The following is a 24,197-nucleotide window of genomic DNA, read 5'->3' as shown; positions in this document are numbered from 1 at the left end:
TAATTTATTTGTCAGATTATGGTGGAAAATAAGTATTTGGTCAATACAAAAGTTCATCTCAATACTTTGTTATATACCCTTTGTTGGCAATGACAGAGGTCAAACGTTTTCTGTAAGTCTTCACAAGGTTTTCAAACACTGTTGCTGGTATTTTGGCCCATTCCTCCATGCAGATCTCCTCTAGAGCAGTGATGTTTTGGGGCTGTCGCTGGGCAACACGGACTTTCAACTCCCTCCAAAGATTTTCTATGGGGTTGAGATCTGGAGACTGGCTAGGCCACTCCAGGACCTTGAAATGCTTCCACTCCTTCATTGCCCGGGCGGTGTGTTTGGGATCATTGTCATGCTGAAAGATCCAGCCACGTTTCATCTTCAATGCCCTTGCTGATGGAAGGAGGTTGTCACTCAAAATCTCACGATACATGGCCTCATTCATTCTTTCCTTTACACGGATCAGTCGTCCTGGTCCCTTTGCAGAAAAACAGCCCCAAAGCATGATGTTTCCACCCCCATGTTTCACAGTAGGTATGGTGTTCTTTGGATGCAACTTAGCATTCTTTCTCCTCCAAACACGTCTAGTTGAGTTTTTACCAAAGTTCTATTTTGGTTTCATCTGACCATATGACATTCTCCCAATCCTCTTCTGGATCATCTAAATGCTCTCTAGCAAACTTCAGACGGGCCTGGACATGTACTGGCTTAAGCAGGGGGACACGTCTGGCACTGCAGGATTTGAGTCCCTGGCGGCGTAGTGTGTTACTGATGGTAGCCTTTGTTACTTTGGTCCCAGCTCTCTGCAGGTCATTGACTAGGTCCCCCCGTGTGGTTCTGGGATTTTTGCTCACCGTTCTTGTGATCATTTTGACCCCACGGGGTGAGATCTTGCGTGGAGCCCCAGATCGAGGGAGATTATCAGTGGTCTTGTGTGTCTTCCATTTTCTAATAATTGCTCCCATATTTGATTTCTTCACACCAAGCTGCTTACCTATTGCAGATTCAGTCTTCCCAGCCTGGTGCAGGTCTACAATTTTGTTTCTGGTGTCCTTTGACAGCTCTTTGGTCTCGGCCATAGTGGAGTTTGGAGTATGACTGTTTGAGGTTGTGGACAGGTGTCTTTTAAACTGATAACGAGTTCAAACAGTTGCCATTAATACAGTTAACAAGTGGAGGACAGAGGAGGCTCTTAAAGAAGAAGTTACAGGTCTGTGAGAGCCAGAAATCTTGTTGGTTAATAGGTGACCAAATACTTATTTTCCACCATAATTTGCAAATACATTTTTTTTAAATCAGACAATGTGTTTTTTTCTTTTTTTTTCTCAGTTTGTCTCTCATAGTTGAGGTATACCTAGGATGAAAATTACCGGCCTCTCTCATCTTTTTAAGTGGGAGAACTTGCACAAATGGTGGCTGACTAAGTACTTTTTTGCCCCACTGTATTTCATTAGAGACAGGCTACGCCCTGGATCGGTCACCAATCCATCACAGGGAAACCCAAACAGTCACACAAAGGGAGAAATGATTGAGGTAGTAAAGTAAACTCCACTGGAAACACCACAGATGGCCATCCTGCTGGGAGGTGGACTGAGCCGCTATGAAAAGAAATGCACACGTTTTCTGGCATGTGTGCACTATATTTATCTTATTATTTTATACATTTCTTCCAAGCTTACCACAAGTAAGCCTTTGCTGCTGCTTTGAATACAAATATGACATTCAATCAATCACCTGCTCACGACATCATTCAGACAGTCTTGACATAGCTCTGTTCAAATTGTACTTCAAGGTTCTTCACTGAAAGCAGAGAAAGGGTTCGAACAAAATAACCTGCAGTAGCACTTCTGTCGCTCTGCATGCAGTCAATCCATTTTTATTTATATGGCGCTTTTCAGCTACAAGGCTATTCAAAATGCTTTATCCAAAACATCAAAAGCATCCTGACAAAGTGCAAAATAAACATCCAAATTAGATTAAAGAGCCAAGGAAAAAGAACATTTTAAGAAAAGGATCAAATAAGACAGTTATAAAGTACATATAGGGCAGTGTAAAAAACGCATAATTTGATTGAATAAAAGGCAGCAAAAAACTGAAGAACCTTCAGTCCTTGTTTTAAAGAACTGAGAGTAGCAGAATACCTACAGTTGTTTGCGTGTTTGTGTCTCCAAGTATGGTGTATGACAACTAAATGCTGCTTCTCCATGTTTAGTTTTGGATGCGGGGACATAGTCAAACCCGCCATTAAAGACATGAGTACTTCATAACGTAGCAAAACATCTGAAACATATTTGGCCCCAAACCATTATGTTGGCCCTACCAATGGTTTTCAAGTGCCTTGCCAAGACCTCAACACTAAGTGATGTGATCCACCTCCTTTTCTTAGAGAGTAATAGAGCAGCAGTTTTCGGAATCAGCAGCAACTTTCTCACTGCTAAAGTTGTTTATAATGTTGATAAATGAATTGACAAGTTTTTCAAAATCATAAGGGACATAAGTCCTTTAGTACATAACCTATTATTAAAGTAAAGAATATTCTAATGATATTACATTATTTAGTTGATTTCTATAATATTTGATCTTAGTGACATGTTGACAGTGTGGACAAAGTGGTTCTCAGGCTGTGTCACCTTCACTTGTTCAAGGGAAGACAAGTAGCTCAGAGTGTCCCCTAAGTTACTGCCTCTGGGGACTTCCACATTGTTTCAGCCTTACATTGTTAAAACATAGCAGCTGTAAGTGTTTCTTTTTTCATGGTGGGGTGTTTCCTAAGTGGGACAGTGCAAAGGTAGAGTAAACAATGAGTTGCTGAGTTACATTGCTGTATATTGCTAGATGTAAGGACATAATACTATAGCAACAAAGGCAGAGAGCCGTGTAGAGTGTTTGTCGAGTATTAGGCATGGTCAATGATAAAAAGGTGAAAGCACGTCATCAGAAAGTGACTCAACAGCTTCAGAAGCAGAACACCCTCACAACTTGTTTGACTGATCGCTGGTCTCTTGTAAGCACATTGTTTCCGGTCAATATACCAGTGTTATTATGTTATCATGACTAGGTGTGGAGCTTTGTTATTTAAGGCTTTGGTGCGAGTGCAATAGTGTTGATATTGTATTACAGGCTAAGCCATGTAACTGTCTCTCTGTGGCAGCACCGACCTATTCAGTGCTACAGTATTCCAATTGAAGCACACAGCTCTATGAAACCAAGAGCTCTGAACATCATAGCTGGGAAACCAAGCACCACCAGTCTCTGCTTAGTGATTTGCCATGCCAAACATGGAGCTACATTATACTTTGATCAATTTAATAGCCTTCTGAAATATCTATAATTTAAAGGGCATATCAGATGGCAGATATTCTGTAGAATATCTGTAGAATATCTCAAAAAGGAATATGTTTGAAAAAATGGTTACAAAGAGCAACAACCTTATTTCGCCTTATTCTAATATGTCCTTTAGAGTTATTAATATTAGTATTGTTATTATTATTATTTGTATTTTGTCTGATAGAAATGTTGGAAAGAAATGTTGTGGCATTTGAAACTATTTTCCCCTAAGACAAATATATATTGTCTTTTAATCTCAGGAGCACCGAAGGAATCAGAAAAGTGAGGTGGTAAAAAAGGCTAGACAAAACATTGTTGTGATAATGTCAGAGGCATTTCTGGTTGTCCGAAAAATGTGCTGTTATTGCTTGGAGCTATATGTTACCAATAGCTTGTGTGCAAACCGTTCGCATTAACATATAGCATTAGTAAACCTAAGTGTATGACCAGTTAGTCGCTGCTGGACAAACGGACTGATAAACGAACAAAATTACATTGTTATCTCATATAAATAATGCTAATATAAAATCTAAAATAGTATGGAGGACTGTCCTATATATTTGCTCAAGCTATCATTGTTTTCTATACTATACTAATACTATTTCATACAAATACAGAGGAATGAATCCCCCAGCTTATCTATGGAACTGCGTGAAGAAAATCCAGGCTGCAAAACAACACCTGTCAGCATCAACAAACAAAACTTCATTTACAGATTTGATGGAAATATACCACCCACAGTTTCCTGGTGTTTTTTGACCCTCACTAATATAATCATTCACCTCACACAAAGTCAGTTAAATATTTAATACATTGCCAACGGAAGTGGTATATCCAAGGTTACACATACACAAATCCAAAATCATTGACCTGTGCTGTCCTTGAAGAAGAACAACGAGCAGCTGATATTGTTCACGTGTAACTCAAGGTACATGCACTCTCTTTTTCCAAGTGACAGGTGCTATGTCACTCCACTGAGCCGTCATGGTATTATCTCAGGTCTCTATCTCCTGCTGGCTTGCACAGATCTTAAACATAATGCAAGACAGAAGAGAAAATATCATGGCTGGAAGATCAAAAACACACATACTTTTCATTTTAGTCAACAGATAAACAATTAAAGAAAGTGGTTTCTCTTTAACTGATGTTTCATAATAATATCCAAAAAAAAAAGCCCCTGCAAAAGATCTGGTCACGGTAACAACAGGATCTTTAGTCTAAGGAGGAGTCCTGATGTCAGCACCTCAAGATTGTGATTGCTGGTGTAGCCAAGCGAGGGCAGGAACACGAGCAGTGCGGTACTCAAAAGGAGCACTTTGCACTTCTGATGGTGTTTGAGTCACAGCTTGAATCCAAAACGTGGTTCTTTTAACAAAGACTGATGCTGATACTGTGTGTGTGCGCCGAATTTGCAGAATGTGCCCGAAAGGGGTGCGATTCTGGGGATAGTAAGTCTCAATCGGAATTAAATCAGCTAGTGTGTGCAGATAGCTGACAGAACACCATGTTCCCCAGTCACAAAGAAAATGACCCCGTGGAGTGCAAAACTCTTTGAATGATTCCCCGAACGACAGCAAGGATTCCTACACAACAGGCTGTACTGCGAGGTGACAGAAGACAGAAAGCAGTACAAAAGCTGTCAGATTGCAGGTTGATTAGACCAATTAATGTCATTATTCTGTAGTAAATGTGTACTTGAACATCAGAAGAAGAATCAACCAGTTTGATGCGATGTTTCCAGTCATTCAATGCATTGACAACAATTCATTTGAAAGAACAGTTTCTACTTTCAAAGCCATAAAGTAGCCATTTTGTTTAATATGTTGTTGCTGTCACCTTATACAGTAGATGTATAAACGATTTGCAAAGTATCATAGTAAATGTTTCAGAACAAGCACGTATATGTGTGCTATTATCTGATGTCTCATGGGAAAAACCCTAGGACAGCTCTGTAGCACTCCTAAATCCTGGAGCAGCCATGATGGCCTTACTGGGTTACAAACGTGTATACATGCTTTTATACGGAGGAATAAAAGTCGGGACAATAGTGAGTGACTCTGATCATTTAGAGCAACTGAAAAACTGAAATTAATTTACAAATGTTCTGCGTCCGAAGACATCTTATCCTCTACGATAAAATCCAAGGCCACATTTAGAAACAGATATTCCTGAATTATGTATGTATCACGTTGGGGCAGTTAGAGATACGGTTATCTTGGAGGTTAGCAGATGGTGTCATAAAATGAAATACACATCACTCTTAAAATATACCCAGGCACTGAGGACATTAATGTCTCCAAAATCATTTTAACTGCCTTTGAGGAAGAAGGGCGAACGTCATCTCTGAAGTCAGCTGCAAGGGTAAAAACGAGTTAACTTGCTCATTTCTGACTGCTCATCACGTCTGTTGAAGCCAGTGTCATAACATTTGTGCCAAATTTAACAGTCAAATAAATCTCCTTGAATGCTATAAAACAAGAATGATGGTGCCATTGTGAGACGTAAAAGACAAAGGAGTGAGGATTCTTTAATGAGTGAAATATTTCTGTTACTTTTGAAAGTGTGGAGGGCTAAAGATACCTTTGCCTGCAAAACCTCAGCTAAATTATTGTGTCATTTCCACAGCGTTCCTGTCAAGTTTCTCCTCGACAAGTGAAAGAGCAAACGTGTATGAGGCCTGCAGGCTGAGAGTGGTTTGTAATAACACTAGGAGTCCAGGGAGTAGAGTCTCACAGCCTGGTGCGAAGAAAATTACCCCACCGGAAAGCTTCCACTCCCACTTACGTCTTCGCTATGTGTATAACATCCACAACGTATTTTATGGTCTTGACAGGTTAGGTTTTTGGATCTCTTGTGTCTTTCCTCCTTCCTTCCTCAAACTTTCCTGGAGGATGTTAAATCTCGATCTTAATGTTAGGAAGTCAAATTGCTATGTTTCCATTACTCTGAAAGTGATGGGTTGGGAAGAAATGGGGCTTGATCCAGAAGTGTCAAAGGTGGTCATGTGTCCAAAGGTAGCCTGCCTTGAACTCCACAAGGCATATCAGAATTGTGAATGCTAAATTAAATTTCAAATTGACATGGGAGTCTGATTGAGCTTACAAAAGTGCTATCCAGGATTACAAAGTGAATACAGAGGATCAATGATGGATGATTCACTGATATAGAGAGCTATTTCCACATCAAAAATGACAGACTTGAAACAGTTATTCATCTCGGTGAAGAAAGTTAGACAGAGTGAGCTCATTGATGTCTACTGTACCTACATCCTAGGGCTGGGACAGGGTGCTCAGTATCAGTAAGTTATGGACCTAAATAACGTGAATAACAAAACTTCTTCAGTCACACAATACATGCACCTGAGCCTTCTTTTTTACCCATCTAGAAAATAATTTATATTTGTACGGTATTACACGCAGCCAATCACCACAAGGGTTCAAAATGAATGCCCTCTACTGCAGCAGCTAACACACATACTGTACAGTCTGTGTCGTGGTGACATTGAGCATGGCAGACATAAGCGAATTTGAATACTTTCAAAATATATTTGTGTCAAAGTCATTTGTTTGGGGAGGGATGATGATGGCATTTGCTGCTAGTGATAAGTGCTGTTGTTTATACTGTGGACAGAAGAGGCCAAATGAGGAAGAGTCGGGTATATAAGTGTAGAGTTTAGTGCTACTAATAAAAAAGCAATTTGTGCCAAGGGAGTGTCTTTTTTGACACCTTTTAATTGTTTTGGTTTTAAATCGTATCAGTTTGTGCCAGAGACATAAAATGTAATGATAATCAAGTACTGTCAAATATTTCCACCTTCCAGCTGGCAACTCAGTATTTACAAGTTGTTTGATTATCTAAAAATGATTGTTGGGGTCATATAAGGGTTTATTTGACCGTATTTAACTATAATATACAATGACTATGAGATTAGGAAATGCTTTGAAGGGCTTCGCTTAACAATTATACGGGGAGCACTACCACTGTACTTGGCAGAAACGTTGGTGTTTGTCAGTATGTTGCTTAATGCTTTGACAAGCTGTGTATTAGGACACACAGTCAATAGGGCACGCAGGTTTATGTTAGCAGGCATAGTAACTTCAAAGCTCGTAAGAAAAATATTACTAGTGTTCCATGCAACCCTCAGTGCTCAGCTACAAGCATTCAAGTGAGAAAAGCTGGTGAGACTGATTCACTCAGAGACATCCTGTGTGGCAGAGCAGCAAGATCATCACAACAACCCACACCTTGAGTATTCAGAAACAGAGAGAAACTCTGGTGTCAGCAAATGTCTCCCGCCTCCATAAAGACCCCACAAGAAAATGCCCCCGAGTAAATGTCTGACTTTTACCGTGAAGATTCCACATAATGAAAAGTATGGAGCCCAGTTCAATTTTGCTTAAATATGTCTTAGGGATCTGAGAGCTAGCAGATCTAATATGGAAGTCACTGTCGGGATTTGACGGAGCCATAGTGTAATGCCTTTGGGCTAAACATAGGGAACTGAAAAGCTGGGGCCATGGCTGTGTGCTCTGCTGCCCAAAACCACTATAACTACTCTGCTATTTTCATATTGGAAAGTTGATTGATGGAAGAACAGCTGAGTTGGATCAGAGGAAATGAGCTTTAACCCTACTGCTCCTGACTGAATTCAGCAAATGCAGTTTAAAAGTAATGTATGCCCTGTCATGTAAAAAAAACATTTCAACTTACATGGTACAAAATAAGTAGCACTATTTCTGCCTCAGTAATATCAAAATGTATATGTTTTTGCCTATTGAGAATATATAATGTGCTTTCTAATAATGCGAGACTGAGAACACAACTTGTGAAAAAAATGCTGCAGAGAAAACCCGCAGGATTTATCTCGCCCTAAATGAGAAAATAAGAGAGGAGTAATTTTCTCTAAGTTGGCATCTCACTTCATGTTAGAGGATTAAGAAATTAATGAAAAGTGGCTTGTCAATCTGACACTTCTAAATTAAGAAGAAAGTATCCAAATGACAAAATTAAAATGGGAAGAATGAAGTAGAGGATAAATAATTGGCGGGGTAAATTCTGACAGATAGAGAAGTGGAAAACATGGCAGCTGAGGAGAAGAGAGTGGAAACAGAGTAAGCAGCCGATGCTCCAGGCAATGCCATCTGTGGGTAGATCTGCAAAGGCTGCATGCCACACACCTGTGTGAAAGTGCCTGGAGATAAGGCCCTCAGCACAATGGCCCCATGGCCACCTGCGCTGCCAAACAGGTGCACAGCCCAGCCAATTAAACTATTAGACAAACACAGGCCTCTGGGAGCAAATTAGCAAGCTGCCCAAACATCAGAGGAAAAACAAAAAGCAATGGTAAGCAGTAACTGAGCGTGAACAACACTTTGATGGGGAGACTTTCATTTCATTGTATCGAATTAAGATCATGGTTTCTGATGTTTTTTATGTAATCAATTATCAAATCATTGTTGAAAATGTCTCCATTGTCTTAACACAGACCAGCTTTATAAATAGAATGAAGATAAATATGCTCACCATGTATTAATGGGTCAAGGCTATATTTAGCTCAAATGTATCCAAATGACAATTAATTAAAAAATGTCTGCATGATGTGAGCCATAAGAAAAATACTATTTGTGTCTGATCAATGGCCCACTCGTGACAAAGCAGTGTTTTAACTAATTACAATGATACATTTCACTTGAAGTGAAGACAAAGTAATTAAAATATAAATTCAATAATGTCCTCCTTTGCCTTAGCTCTCATGCAGTACTTCTTCATTGGTGGAATATCTGGGTCGAAAAATGTATTTATTAATATATTTATTTATCAAAAACAGTTTAGGACCATTAATCGATTTTACTGAGAATAACTGTCTGTTTCGTACTGATTCCAGTGCTTAAATGGGTAAAAATACAGACTTGGTTTCGCTGACCTTTTAACCTTGGACAAACCGATAGTTTCTTAGCCAAACACCAGCGTTGCTTTTGGAATTTAAGTTTGTTCTCTGTAATGAGAAATCCTGCGTAATGCTATAGGAAACACCAGAAAGACACAAATGAATGGTAGGATATAATGCACAAACTCCCAGTATATCTTATGTACAGGCTTATTACTAGTCAGCTTTTAACGATGAATTGCTCATTAACTCGGGTCAAATACAAAAATTAAGTCTCCAAAATAGAATTATTCAAAAGCTGACCAGGGGTTAATTTGTAATAGTTGTAAATTAAAATATGCATGAATGCACTGCACTGCTATCTACTTCATGGTTATTTTCTGTTTATGATAACATGGCGGACAAAGGTTACATTAACATAGTGGAGTCAGTAAACCAAATGTGGATTTCCTGTGTGTTGTGATCCATGACAATTAAGTGCATTCATATTCATTATGAGTAACCTTATCCATGCTTCAAGAAAACAATCAGTCCTTTCACCCAGGAGAGAAATAATGAAGGGTGAAAAGATGAGCAGAACACCTGTGTTAGTCTACATTCACACTATTCTTCGTCGCCGCACACACCCATAAGGTGGCTTCTTCCCTGCATGGACCTGACCATCCGTAGGAGGCGACACGTCCATGAAGCACTGGTCCTTTACATGCTGGCCAGAGGATCAGCCATTTGAAAACACACACAGTGCGAGCCTGGCCTCACTTACATCCCCTCGGCACCAGTTGGCCTTTCTGAGTGCAGAGGCTGACTTGACTCCCCACAGCTCGCTGGAGACCGGCTTCACAGCTCTGCGATCACTCCAGGGATAATCACTTTAGCTAGTAAACTATACAACATATTACTATTTTTTCTGTTTGTATTGTGTTGCACTGTTGACTATGACTAATAAAAGCCTTGAAACTTGAAAATATGCATGTATACTAAGCATGGTGTGGTTCACTAGCTATAACATTGTTATCTGACTGAATACATTTGAATATTTTGTAATTAAACATTACATGTGCATCCTGTTGGTCCTTAGTTTGCTCAGGAAGAAGAGCATTGAAAAAGGTCAGCTTTACCCTCATATGAATGGGTGTCTTGAGTGGTTTGTATGAAACTCTATAACTCTATATATAATGCAGAGATGCAGCAGTAATGCTGGTATGAGCAAACAGATTAAATAAAAGCTCTTCTGGGGGCATGCTGGCGAGTCTATTTCTGTACCCAAGGTGAACATAAAAAAGAATTCCACTCAACCAGTGACTGTTTAATATGCACCATTCATTGATTCACATTAGGAAACATCTCCTCAACAGTGAGATGGTAAATAATTTAAAGGATCTGCTGTCACTAAGGGTTCTGCAGCACTAGTGCGACCAAATGAAAATTGGAGATCCCATTTAAAGAGAGAAGTCAGAGAATTTTGTTAGAAATTAGAGACGAGGTTTATAAAACCATTGAAATCTGGTAATGAAAGATTTGAGAGCCAATCAAGGCTGAGCAGGACAGATCCGAATACAAAAATAATTTAAAAAATCATGTTGGAGTACAGGTTTGGTTCCTAACAACTGGCCATTTTCCTTCTCCATGACTGTACGCTTTGTTTCAAAACTTGATGTTCTGTATTTGTCTTTTCTAACTAACAGTCCAATGAGAGGCCTTCACATACATCCAATTATTATTTAATCATTTCCAGCGGACACCTCCCTTGCTTAATGTCGAGTGACGTGATTAACATTTGGATGAGTATTGCTTGAAAAATACATAGTATGATGATGCAATTTCAAGAGTAAAAAATAAGGTGTATATTCATCCTAAAGACATCCCAGGTGCGTATACCTTAAGTTACCAAGGTACACCTACACAGTATTGCAATTCATCCTACTTTCATGAAGGTTACAAAGTTCAATATGTATCGAATGTTTTTTTAGAGAAGTGTTCATTCCACTGATAAAGTCGTGGTTGCTGATATACAAATACTGCTCAACAGAAACAAATATAAATAGCATTAGTAATTACTTTGCTTACAGCTTGTCCTTGCACTTAGCCACTTACTCTGAGCTGCGTCACTGTGCTTCACTCTACCAAACACACAACAAATGATCATTCTGTGCGTCAGGGTTATCATTTGGTCTTCTGTGATTGTGGCGTATCACCTAAGTGCGTGTCAGCATCGTTGGTGTCTGCCAGAAGCCGCCATTAAAGTTCTCTCCCTCCAGTTTTAAGCCATATTCCTATTGTACACTTTCTTAGATATTGATGGAACCGGATGAAAGATTTTAGTCATCAGACTTCTCGATCAAAGACACAAGGTGAGAAACCACAGCCTTTAGTCCGTAGCCCATGAAAAAATCACTCCCAACATTCCCAGGCAAAGGCTAGTTTTGCAGTGTGTGAAATTGTTGAGTTACTAACCTGACAGGGTTACTTGTGAGAGACACTCTGAGCGACTCCAGGCAGTTGAGCAGCTTTTCTTCTGTGATGCCAGAGCGCAGCTCGTGGACATATTCTTGGGAGGAAAGTGTACTCTCATGTCTGCTGTTCCTAAGTCCACCCTGAAAACCAAATATCAAAAGTTTAGATTACAAACATACACTATATTACCTCGGTAGGTCGATCTAATACAAAAATGATAATCAAATACAAACGTGTACACAAAGGACATCCATGCATGATTTGATGTCAACCACATAGTCAACAACAACATGAAGAGGACTTAATGTTGGTGAGGGTCTGGTGTTCTCAGGAGGGTTAGTTGGTGAGACGTGTTTTGACGTCTTTTTGGATTCTCACAATGCTAATGATAAAAGCTGGCAAAAATGTCTGCGTTTTGGTAAAAGGACAAGTGAGCATTTAGTGATGTTTTGGCCAACTTCTCAATCAGCCAATATTGCAATGATGGACTATTCGCAGAGAGAGCCAAGCACAGCGGCAGCTCCTGCTTGAAATAAATGGATTGTTGTGTATAGTCTCCACAGAAGCCTCTAGGGACATGTTGCTACACTGATGCTTACACACTGAGACTACCTATTGGCAGCAATACACACACTTACACCCCAGCAGGGAAACATACATTTACAAACTCACTCACCCAGCACACACTGAAGACAACACCGTGAATTACATTTAGCTGCAGCTTGATTCCAAAGCAGCAGAATGATTGACTATATGGCCTGACTTTGTTTTCATGCAGGAAAACACATGACAAAAACCTTTCCAGGCAAATGTATGAATTCAACTTAATTATCTCTACTCCGACACATATGTGTTAAATTGGTATTTTTTTAGTTTGTGTCAAAATGAGCTACATTTTGGATGGGGGCTTTGTATAGGGACCCGTACAAAACTAAATGAGGAAATTCTCTCTGCAAAACAACATCACAAGTTATGCCGAACCAGACAAAATCATTTTCACTGTGATCATCCCTGGACTGCTGGTTCCCCACAAAGTGAGCTGTGCTAATAGGCAGTTTGGGAAGTAATAAGCTAGCTCATTTATCTGGAGAAAGGAGAGGCCTGCTGCTCTCCTGCAATGCACAGTCAACATGAAAGAACTATATTTTTCGGTTGAAAAAAGCAGAGGAAGTCTACAGCGAAATGCCAATAACTATGTGTTGTAGGTTTTAACTGATCTTAGAGTTTGATTGGTTCAAAAATGTCAAGTAGTGTTGTCTTAAAGGCTGACGTAAAATCATCAATCTGCTATCTTCTAAGTCTTGTTTATTATTGACAGTGAAAATGAAAAAGCAAACAGCCGACCGTATTGTCTTAATGAGAGGGGCTTTTTGTAAGGCACATCAAACTGAAATAAAACAGAGAAACAAAGCTCTATTTTGTTCTACTTAAAAGTCACTGCTCTTCTTGGTGTGCACAGATGAACCAATATTGCAGTTTTCTATTGTTATTAGTGGCATGGTTTTTATACATTGTTTCTGTTCTGCTATTGTGATACTAACACTACCAAAAAAGTTAGACTGTATGCTTTCACACAATTGTTTTGCTTAATAGCTAAATGTCGCAATTAATCAATGTTGTGTGATTCTTGTCTTTTCTCTACCCTTCTCATCTTGATCTATACGTACACTTATGCCATTCAGCTTTTTCTCAAGCACTGTTGGGTGAATGTCGAGGAGTGTCTGTCTAAGCTTTTAGAAGGCTGAAGTAGTTATTAGACCATAGGGAGAGGTAAGAATCCTTCTCATTACATCTATATTTTCCAACTATTACTACCGGGCCCTTTCGTGCAAAATTCTGACCAACACCATTTTCACATGTTTTTACAATGGACCATGGAAATAATGAAAATTGTAAAGACCAAATGTAGACTTTGTGAAGGCTCAATAGGCTGAGCAGAGAGAGAGACAGACACTGAAAGACACATAGCAAACCTCAGGGTGAACTCTCTGGGCTTATGAGTTCTCAAGGTTCAACTAAGACGGTGATGCAAAACTTTATAGTGCTTCTAATTCCTGAGAGGAACTGCTTTTTTTCAGAAACGGACTATTGACAGTGCACAAAAGACCTGGCAAGGCAGAGCTTTCAAAAAGTTTTGCTGATGTCTGAGCACTTCCCTGGGAGGAATGCTCGCCAAATTCAGTTTCTTGGTGGCAGTAGTGTTGCTTATTCCAGTATTCAGGGTGAAGGTAGACTGCTCCACCTTACGGTTAGTTACTTAGTTCAGTGGTGGGTTTCATTCAAGTCTGAAGACCAATGACCTGACATTTAGCAGAGGCTTGACTTGGTTGGAGAGCTTAATAAAATGTTCTCAGCAGCTTTGTCTGCGGTTGTGGGTAAAGTGCTGGACTTTGAATCAGGGGGTAGCAAGTTTGAGTCCCACTGCAGTCAGCATGTCGTTGTGTCCCTAAGAAACTGTGGGGATTGTCCACAGTACTGAATGTATGTAAGTCGCTGTGTATAAAAGCGTCTAGCAAATGACATGACATGTAATGTAATGTAATGCCAAGGACAGCTTGCAACATTGAGCATGTAGACACCAGTAATTGGTTAACTATAAATGCATGCACTTTAGGCAGGGTAATAGGGCCTCAATAACATCTATTTGAACACAAACAGCAAGAGAACAAACAGTAAAAGAATAATTGCAAATCACTGCAACTCTATATTTGTATATGGCTGATAAGGTGGCTGCATTTTCAGTTTGTCACTTCCTCAATAACACAGAGCATAGTGAGAGGAAAACACATTGCCCACTTTGTATTTATCTTCTTACTTCCAAGCAGTTCCCAGCAGGCATTGCACTATGTCCAGAAAAGCTATGGCTCTGGTTTCACCGCATGCTCTGACCTCTGGAAACAGAAGACACTGACCATAAACTGCTTTTTCATGAGCATAGCCCAAATCAATGGAATCCTTTTGGGATAATATCAACATTACACCACCACACTGGCAGTAGAGAAACAATCTGAGGATTAGAGGGAGGTGGGCATTACCTTCTGGCTACTGTGTAATAGAGTTTCCCCCCTTCAGGCTCACAAAAATGGTCAACAGAAGAAAATTGTCGGAAAAGAGGCCCCAGAGAAAAGCACCAAGGGAAGATGGAGGGATGAGGGAAAGAGATGTTGTGAGGGGAGGTGTGTGATGAAGCAGTTAGACATAAAAAAGTGAGAGAAGCAGAGGTAGTTTGAGGGAGAAAGTAGGGTTTGGACACAAAAAGAAAGAGAAAGAGTATGGAGGAGGAAGAGCAGGGTGGAGAGATAGAGCACCAAGAGACAACCTCAACAGTAGAGGACAGACACAGCCATTTGACCACGGCCTAGAGCCTCATCTCCTGCCGCTTATTGAATCCCCTATTTGTCGATAACAGTATTTCCTGCCAAAGAAAATAGTGCTGGGAGCAATTACTTCAGCAAGCCTGTCAATTTCATTTTGGGGGGTTAGGGGAGCATTGAGGCTCATTCCCTCCTCCTCTATCACCTCTGTCTGCCTTTCTCTATGCCATGGGGAGTGACAGAGTGCTGTGCTTTCTATCGAGGGCAGGGCAGGGAGACAATGCCAAGGCGGCTGCACCTCCACATGTCATCTTCACCTGTAATGAGCCTATAACAAGCTGGCAGCTTCCTCAGTGCCCAGTTCTCGGTACACTCGGGCCGACTGATAGATACATTATTCAGCTTCTTTGTCAGCTTACTGGAAAAACCACATGGCGGCAATGTGTCTGGCCTGGAAGCCGTAGCTGGGAGATAGTTGATTGCTTCTTTCGTTCAGTCTGCCCTGCTACCTCTCTCTGTCTCTCAGACATATGCATACTGTATTTGCAATTTTCTGAACAATGTTTAGACAACATCTCTTGTCGGCATGAGGAAGAAATGCAATTATAAAGTGAAGCAAGAACAGGAGAACATATCTTGTGTCTCTGTAATTCATCTCAGTTTGAGATGAACATGGTATAATGATTTCTTTAGATGCCTTGTATAAAAGTCATTAAAAGCTTTGTGTCTGAATGTATTTGGTTTCTTTAAAGCAAAATCAACAAACAAACCCTGACCCCACTGTACTAATTCAATGTTGTGACTCATTGCAGCACTAAATGCTATTTAAACAAGGGCACGGATGTTGCAGCATGTTTATTCTGAAGCCTTATTTTAAGGAGAAGCAGAAATGTATTAACAAAGACTGTAGAAAGAAACAACTCTGTCTGGTTATTTGAACTTGAGAGTCTGAATAAAACTGTTTTGTAAATAATGTGTTTGAGTGAGAGAGGGTTTGCTTTAACTCATTCAACCTTTCCTGAAATTCAATGCGACTAAGGACAAATGAAGGTTACCAACGACACTTTGAAGGTTGGACCAGCAGAAATAACTGCATAAGAGGAAAGAGTGATCGGCAAGAACACATTTTTGGGTGCGTTAGGCAAAGATTGGGCATTGAAGGGCAGTTTTAGGAAACCCAAGTGCATTCAAATGTTTCACATAATATCCACAACCCTGTTCTTGAGAGGTAATATAACCAGACATATTGAGACACACGCCCCCGGCTCCCATCTCACATTTTTAAAATGCCTGACAAAAAAGAATGAAATAAATAATGAAGAATCTAATTATTCTTTCTTTGTGTGTAATTAATGAAAATTACTAAAGCACCCTACTGCTCTTTGTAAAAAAATATATATATAGATACAATCTGAGCAATTAGTGCATATCATGCTGTATGATAGCCACGTTACAACTTAATATCCTGCTCATTAGTGGTTGGTAGATTAGTTGAGAGGAGAGATACTGCAAGAATTACTAAAAGACAGCCAGGTAGATCCAACTGCCACACGTCTTACCCTTTCCCCTATGATACAAACATGACCTATGAACAGCGCTGTCAACACAAAGAGAAATAGGGTTTGCACACAAAGCCACACACAGACCCACACGTAAGATATGTTATAAAAATGAGAAATCTTACATTTAACACAATCTAAAAGTTGCCATGTGTTGGTGGCAGTGGTGGTTAAGGTCAAAAGCAACACGGATCAGTTGAGATGCTGGTTGGCTGGACAATGAGTTTTCCCTAGCCCTACTTAAAGGACAGAGTCCTGCTGCAGGCTGATAAGACATGTCATCTAGCCAGCAGGGCGCAGGGCTCCCAGCTCAGTGGGGGATTTCCCAACAGACCATGTGGCCAAGCATTTCACCCCTTCCTCTCTAATTCAGTCCCTTTACTCCTCTTTATTTTCCCAATTCTGTTTTCCTATCCGTCTGTCCACTGAGAATTCTTTGAAGTCTGGGTGACAGACAAAAAAAGATGTGTACATCTATAAACACTGTGCTTTTTTCTTCTTTTTGTATTTTGTTTATTCCATTATCTTCTGCCTGGTGGGGCCAGAAAACTAAATCTACAAACCTCTTTTTTCCCTCATGTCTGCACAACACGTTGTTGATAACACGGACACAATTAGGCCTACAACATTCTCTTCATAATCAGGGTGGTGGCATTACATCGTGTGTCAGACAAGACAGGCACACAACAACAGAGGCAAACTGCGAAGAAAACAAAAAGAAACAATAAGGTAATAGGCTGGAAACAGCATGAAAATAACACCGCAGGGTTCACTTTGTAAATAATACTGGGCAGTGGCCAAGGCATCATGGTGAGTGTGTTTGTGTGTGTGGATCCCAAAGGACCAGAGGAAGAACACCCAGTGACAAAAGCAACCACAAAAACCTGGGGATATGTTACTATTCCTATTTTTACTTCAAACAAAAGCATTCCCACAATAATTTGTAAGGGTGACTCAATAACCAGCAGGGATATGCTACATTTTTGTCTATGTGTATAAGTGTGTGCGTGTGTGTGCGTGTGCGTGTGCGCGCGTGCGCGTGCGTGTGTGAATAAATACACTAAAAGGTCACATATAAATATGGGGTTATATAATATGAGATTTATTTATTCAGAACTAGAATTTATATGGGAATATGTTTTTTTTATTAAAGCCAGGCCATGTACTTATAAATCAGTTTTAGACTTTTAAACAGAATGTATTGTCCTGTGGTGATAAATAAATGATTCTTCTGTTCTTACTGAGAAGTCTTACATGTCTTTACACATCAACACATTCAATAACAATAATGGACAAAGACAAATAAATGCATTTTTAAGCCCTATCAACAAGAACTACATCTGAAAAGCTAGATTTAATACATGTTATCTTTGACTACATTTGCCTCACAAATAATACAATTGTCTCGGGTATGTTGTTATGAATTCTATGTGTTTTCACAATGCAAGAGAAAGTCTTCAAATTACAAAATAAATCAATGTGGTTACCTTAGCTTTTTGACAACAAATTCCTAACTACATTGTATTACATGGCAACTGTTTGGCAAGTAATAATAATGATGAAACATACAGTATGTAGCACTTTTGTTTGAAACTTCCTGCTACTTAAATACTGCCAAAGTCAAGTAGAAGTCGTTTCAAGGTTAACTTGTTTGTGAAACTTCCACTTTGACACCTACGTGACAAACAACAAGGGTGAATGTGTTCACCTTCCTCTCTTAACTTTGGCTGACCCACAGCAGACAGTTCATGCCTTGGACACTGACACACGGACACACACGGACACACACGGACACACACACAGGGACACACACACAGGGACACACACAGGGACACACACAGGGACACACACACAGGGAAACACACACAATGTCCGTGCTTCTGGCTGTGCCCCAGATATGGACAAGGGGGAGGGCAGGCCAACAGGCAACGTCAGCAAACTCTCCTGGCTTTAATCCCACTGAAAGTTGACCAACAACGTACTATCATCAGGGTTTCAAAAAGTAACTGAAAGATATTCACAATGATAGAACATTCCACTAAGGACAGACACTTGCATGACCCTTGAGGTACAGCAGTCTCGATCAGTTAAGTGAGGTTAAAATCAAAAACTCTACTTCCTGACAAAGTGAAGCTGGAACTACACCCACTCATCAACATTCAACGTAAAAGGGCCAACCAACTGAACCATTGTAACTTTGAACCAGAGGAGAAGAAGATGTAAGATGGGTATTAAAAAGCACAGTTTTGGAGCAGCTACATGATCTGCTGCTTAAAGAGGGAAATGACGCCCTGGAACCTTAATGCCAGTATACACTTTGGGTCAGAACTTTGGCCTTGACTTATTGATTCTCACAGAGCTGTTGGACAGCTCAAAAAGCCTTTTCGCATCCGAATACAAGTTACACTAGTAACATACACAACCCCTGAAGCACAAACACACACATACACAGCCACACACACTGTGGGTTCAAGACTGTGTTTAAGAATGTTCAAAAACGTAACTCAAATAGCTCAATTACTCTTATTTGTAAGTACCATGTTTCATTTGTGTGTAGTGTATATGTTCAACGAAAGTCCATTCATGCCACAGCTAATTAATGTCTGACAAGAGGAAAAGCGGTACAGCTTGAATTTCAGAATAGTGCGTGTGTGTGCACATATTAAGTTTTACTCGCATTTTTGTAGGTGTGTTATTTTGTGCCTGTGTTGGTACATGAACGTATTTTGGGTTTTGTTTGTGAGTAGTGCAGAATATTCCTCTGAGCAGTTCTCCCTGACTTGTGTCTGCACTGAATTTCAATGACACTGCTATAAAGATAGGAGCAGATGTCAGCCAGCTCGCTGAAAGTCAGGTAGAAGAGAGTGAGAAAAGTAGGCTAGAGTAGAATTGAGTGCACACTAGCTGCAGAAAGAAATCTTAAGTTTTGAGTTCACTTGCAGCAGAGTCACACAAGAAAACTACTATTCCTTACTGTGAAGATAAAAACACCAACATACATTTAAATCAAAAACAAGAATGCTAACAGACTGAAAGTCAGATGATGGATAGGTATGGTTAGTTAAAGCTCAGACAACAATATGGAGATGTGCAGACCCCCTCCTCTTACCCATCCAAAAAACAAGCCCTTGTATTGATTTACCCACCATGCTATCATGATGATGCAATTCAACATTGCTCCAATCAATTACAAATCAGCAGGTGGCTCAATGCTATCTCACAAGTTCCCCGATATGACAAAGACATACAGTGTTTCATATGTAGATTAAGTGAGAAAGTACTCAAATGTCCATGGTTATCTGAAAATGACAAATGAGGACAAACCTGAAAAGCATTTCAATCTACTTTGATGCTTCTTTCCCACTCATGTACTCTCATTGTTGTGATAAGGGGGGTTAACGAGTGAGCTGTTAAGCAGGTTAAGTCACATAGGATCTAATTTCACTTTTCAATGAGGTCTCTGCTGCATTGATTGCAGCGTTAAGGCCTAATGAACCGTGTGCTCTTGTTTTCAGCTCTGGGAGTTGGGGTATGAAGCCAAGAGCTGCAACTACTGACTAAAAGTTTGGGGAAGGAATACAAAAAATGTTGGAAATAAACAAACAATGAATAAATGAGCACAAGTACTGACACTGGTTTATAATATGAGTCCTGTTGAATAATCCGGAGTCCTTCTTGGCTGACCCTCTCTATAAAGGACTAGCCTTGATACATCATACATAGTGCTAACAGGCAAAGGGGGCAAAAGGTCCAGGTCATTATGATAGTCTTTTCTTCTGCTTTGCTTTCCCAGGTGATTCAGCTGAATAACATTCCTAGTTCATAGAATAAACAACACCTCAGTACCCTTTGTTGACTTAAAAAGTTGTGAGAGATTATGTGGATGTGACAATTTGAGAAAACAGATCATGAGTAGAACCCTCCACTAGTAAGAGGAGTGGGATTAGGTTTGTTTAGACACATTTTTAATACTTTATAAGTTAAAGCTTTGTCTTCCCTTCTCTGATGTTCTAAAGCTTTGTCTTCCCTTCTCTGATGTTCTGCTGCACACGTCTCTTTGTCTCTATACCACTGATAGAGAGCATTTATAATTATGCATTATATCACCCCCACAAAAAGCTTTCTCTTATGATTAGCTGAGGTGTGTAATTCACAGATCAGCTTTGGTTTCTCTGCCGTTTGTGGGTTCACATCTTGTTGTTGGCCTTTTGTTGGGCTCCTTGTGAAACTGTGTGAGGTTAATCAAGCTCTGTTACCTTAGCCTTGGCCTTTTGCCCCTACCACTGCATGTGAGGGTGCTCCGATGGTGATCCACACTCTTGCATGACCAAAGGTCAACAGCAGTCTTGTTGTTGTGTTGGTTCCACAGGAGGAAGTACTAGTTTCCCTTATACAGCCTCCTACTGGAAACAACCTGATTTTGCAATAAACCCTTAATTTACAAGTGCAGACAGAGCCCTATAAACTTTTATGTTGCTTCTTGACTTATAAGCAGTGTAACATTTGAGTATACTGACTTTATTATTTAGTACACTCCGCCACAGCTTGACTGGGCATGCCTATATAGTCAGACAGAGTGGTGCTCATTGAAGAAATGGAGCAATGTGTAACCTTCCTTACTTAACCCCTGCTCCTGAAATAGTGTGCACCCTTATCAGTACAGCACACACAACCCATCATGCCCGAGTCATCCTCTCTAACCTGAGAACAAACAGCCCAGAATGTGCAATACATAAAAAAGAGGAAAAGAATAGGCAGGACAAAAAGTCGGCTCAGGTAAACATGATTTGGCAGGGACATTAATGATGGCCAATCCCTACACAGGTTCTGTGGGCAGATTCTGATGGAGGGGACAAGCATGATTTACGACAATGGCAGTCCAGGGAGAATGGAGATGGGCCTTGCCAGGAGCAGAATGGCTGATATGCGAGTGTGTTTGTATCTGTGCTCATGTTTGTGTTTGCAGTACTGACCCTCAACTTGGACAGCATTGTACATGAGAGTAGAATGAGCTCTGACCAGGTAAACACACAAGATGTGGACACAAATACCCACACATACGCTGTTCGCACACGTCCAATATCACGAGGACGAGCTCTGCATTTCCTCAACCTCAAAGCTGTGGGTTGGGTACATTGGATTCAGTTATTATTTCCAAGGCGGTCAGCTTTGATCTCCTTCTCATGTCTGTATTGGGGTCGTCTCATCTCTAATAACCACAGATACATTTCCTCTCCTCTTCCCTGTTAGCTAGATAAATAGGATTTCAAATTGTCTGGTGCTACCCTATCAAAAGAAAAACATGATCTATCCAATATCTTCCCATGAAATCCCATACTGAAATATTATCCTCTCATCACACAGACGGCACAGCTAACAGATAAGGGTGAGAGAGGTGATCTGCGCTGAAAGTGAAACACGTTGTTTACGTGAGAAGGAGGTGATAGTGTGTGCATGGAGGTGTATGTCTGTCCTTTTAAGTGTGTTTGTGTGCATGTAGATAGAAAGTAATATAGATTTAGATGCAATTGTAATGTGATTTCAGCCATTTATGTGTTTGTTTCAAACCTGAGGGGGCTCCCCTTCTAATCTAGCAATATTGGATTAATTCACATTGAGGTCACAGGAAGAATAAAACATTTCTCCTAATATCCACTCTATTAATTTGTCTCCATCTGTGGCCATTTCAATAGCAGTAGGAATAACTATTCATCATGATGTCTTTGTCCAGGCCCTGCCTAATAATGGAGGGAGGGATCTTTAAATGCCCATAAATGTAGGCTTCAAACTTGAGAGAAAGACCTTGCATCAGCACAGCAACAGCTAAATGAACTCTCCCTCAGGTTGGGCTCGACTACTCCAACAAAGCAAGATTAATTTGCCTGTTGAATTGAAGCCGAGGCCCCAGCCATGGCACGCTGCCTAGCTGATGTTGTGCAGGTGCAGTGGTGCCTCCAATGCTCCAGGAACATTGGTATAATGTCAACAGTGCAGTCATACAGGGGGAAGCCGAGACGTGGATTCCACATCTTTTGTGAGAAGAGGAGATTCAGAGAAAGGATGTATAGATAGTCAGTTAATAAGTGGCTTTACATACATGCAGCTAAATACAGAGCGTACACATTTTATCCGTGAAATGGGAAAAAGATATGCAAACCAAGCCAATACAAATGTCAAGATTAATAAGAACTAGAACAATGAAGCTCTTCTCAGGTAATATGGCAGAGGGGACAATTTATATTGCATTGAGTAAAAGACTATTATTATTAGGTATGGTAAAGTTTGTTAGGATATGATTAATTAAAAGGATATTGCAAATCCAATATCCCTGAAATATATCAATATTAAGATTTACAATAAAACTGATGGACCATTCCACTCGCCAAAAAAATCAGGGATATACAAAAGACAATATGTGACCTTGGGTGAATTAATTAAATACTTGAACCTGCGCAAAATGTGAGATGAGGGTGCAGCTAGCGAGACTCTGCTCTTGAGAGGGAGAGTAGATCAGCAAGGATGAAATGGGAGAATGTAATTATTTCAATAACAGCAGTCCACACACAAACACAGATGCCCGCCCCACACACACACACACACACCAACACACCACCACACACAGCACACCACACCACCACACACACCACACACACACACACAACACACACACACCACACACAACACACACCACACACACACACACACACACACACACACCACACACACAACACCACACACACCCAACACACACCACACACACACACACCACACACACCACACACACACCACGGGGGCGGGGCCACCTGTCAGTTTTATGCATACTAAATGCTGATTGAAACAGAATTATTATTATCTTTTTTTTTGTTTAAATCTTTCAAAAAAAAAATACAGTGGGGGCTTTTCACACCTGTGGGAACTACACATCACCCCCCCTCCTATCGACGGACTCACAACTACTTGGATATCACACCTACTTGGGATCTCACACCTCGAAAAAACAACAGGGGAGCGGGACTTAGCGCTCATTTGCATTAATTTGGGGGAGGTGGACCTGGTCACTTTTTTATGCATAACTAATGAGACGAATGCGGCCATCATTATAACTACTATATTCAAGTATTCCCAACAGGAAAATTGATTAAAACACAAATTATATAACTTCTTATTTTGGACAATGACCATCTATTTTGTTTTAGGTGAAGAGCGGTGTTCTTCATGCCATTTAGCACGCATCACGGTGTCGAGGAGGCAGACTTCGCCTGGCTGCGAGACCCACAGGATTGAGTCTCAAATAGGGGACATTCATGTCAGTGTCTCCAGGTTCTGACGTATCTTCACGGGTCGGGGAACATGTCAGACCACCTTCCCAACATCTGGATCAAAGAGAGTTTCAGGATGAATTGGGACCGCAAAGGGAACCCTACGGGCCTCAGGGATCAGAGTTTGATGTAAATCATCCTCTAGATAAGTATGGCTAGAATATTAATGTTAATGAATACTGTTTGTGGCTGATCCTGGTTATATATTTTACCAAAAATAAATAAAGACACAGTAATAATAATAGCAATCTCAAGACAGTATGCCAAGGAATTTTGCTACTTTCATATGTCCAGGCTGAGGAAAACACAACGACTGTATCTGTGGGAGAAGCCTCTCATTATCTAT

At 40.3% G+C, this 24,197-nt stretch overlaps 1 protein-coding gene across 1 annotated transcript in view; it reads right to left on the bottom strand.

Annotated features, from left to right (window-relative positions):
• LOC104965380 (protein diaphanous homolog 2-like) overlaps positions 1-24,197 on the bottom strand; it is a 149,014-nt gene that overhangs the window by 37,640 nt on the left and 87,177 nt on the right. The window contains exon 7 of the mRNA XM_010794336.1: positions 11,660-11,799. Coding sequence (XP_010792638.1) covers positions 11,660-11,799 — 140 coding nt within the window. The remainder of the gene's footprint in view (positions 1-11,659; positions 11,800-24,197) is intronic.

This window comes from Notothenia coriiceps, unplaced genomic scaffold (assembly GCF_000735185.1).
Source record: "Notothenia coriiceps isolate Sejong01 unplaced genomic scaffold, NC01 NC01_scaffold00037244, whole genome shotgun sequence".
NCBI lineage: Eukaryota > Metazoa > Chordata > Actinopteri > Perciformes > Nototheniidae > Notothenia > Notothenia coriiceps.
The sequence above is the reverse complement of the archived record's forward strand: the minus strand, read 5'-3'. Positions and strand labels throughout refer to the sequence as shown.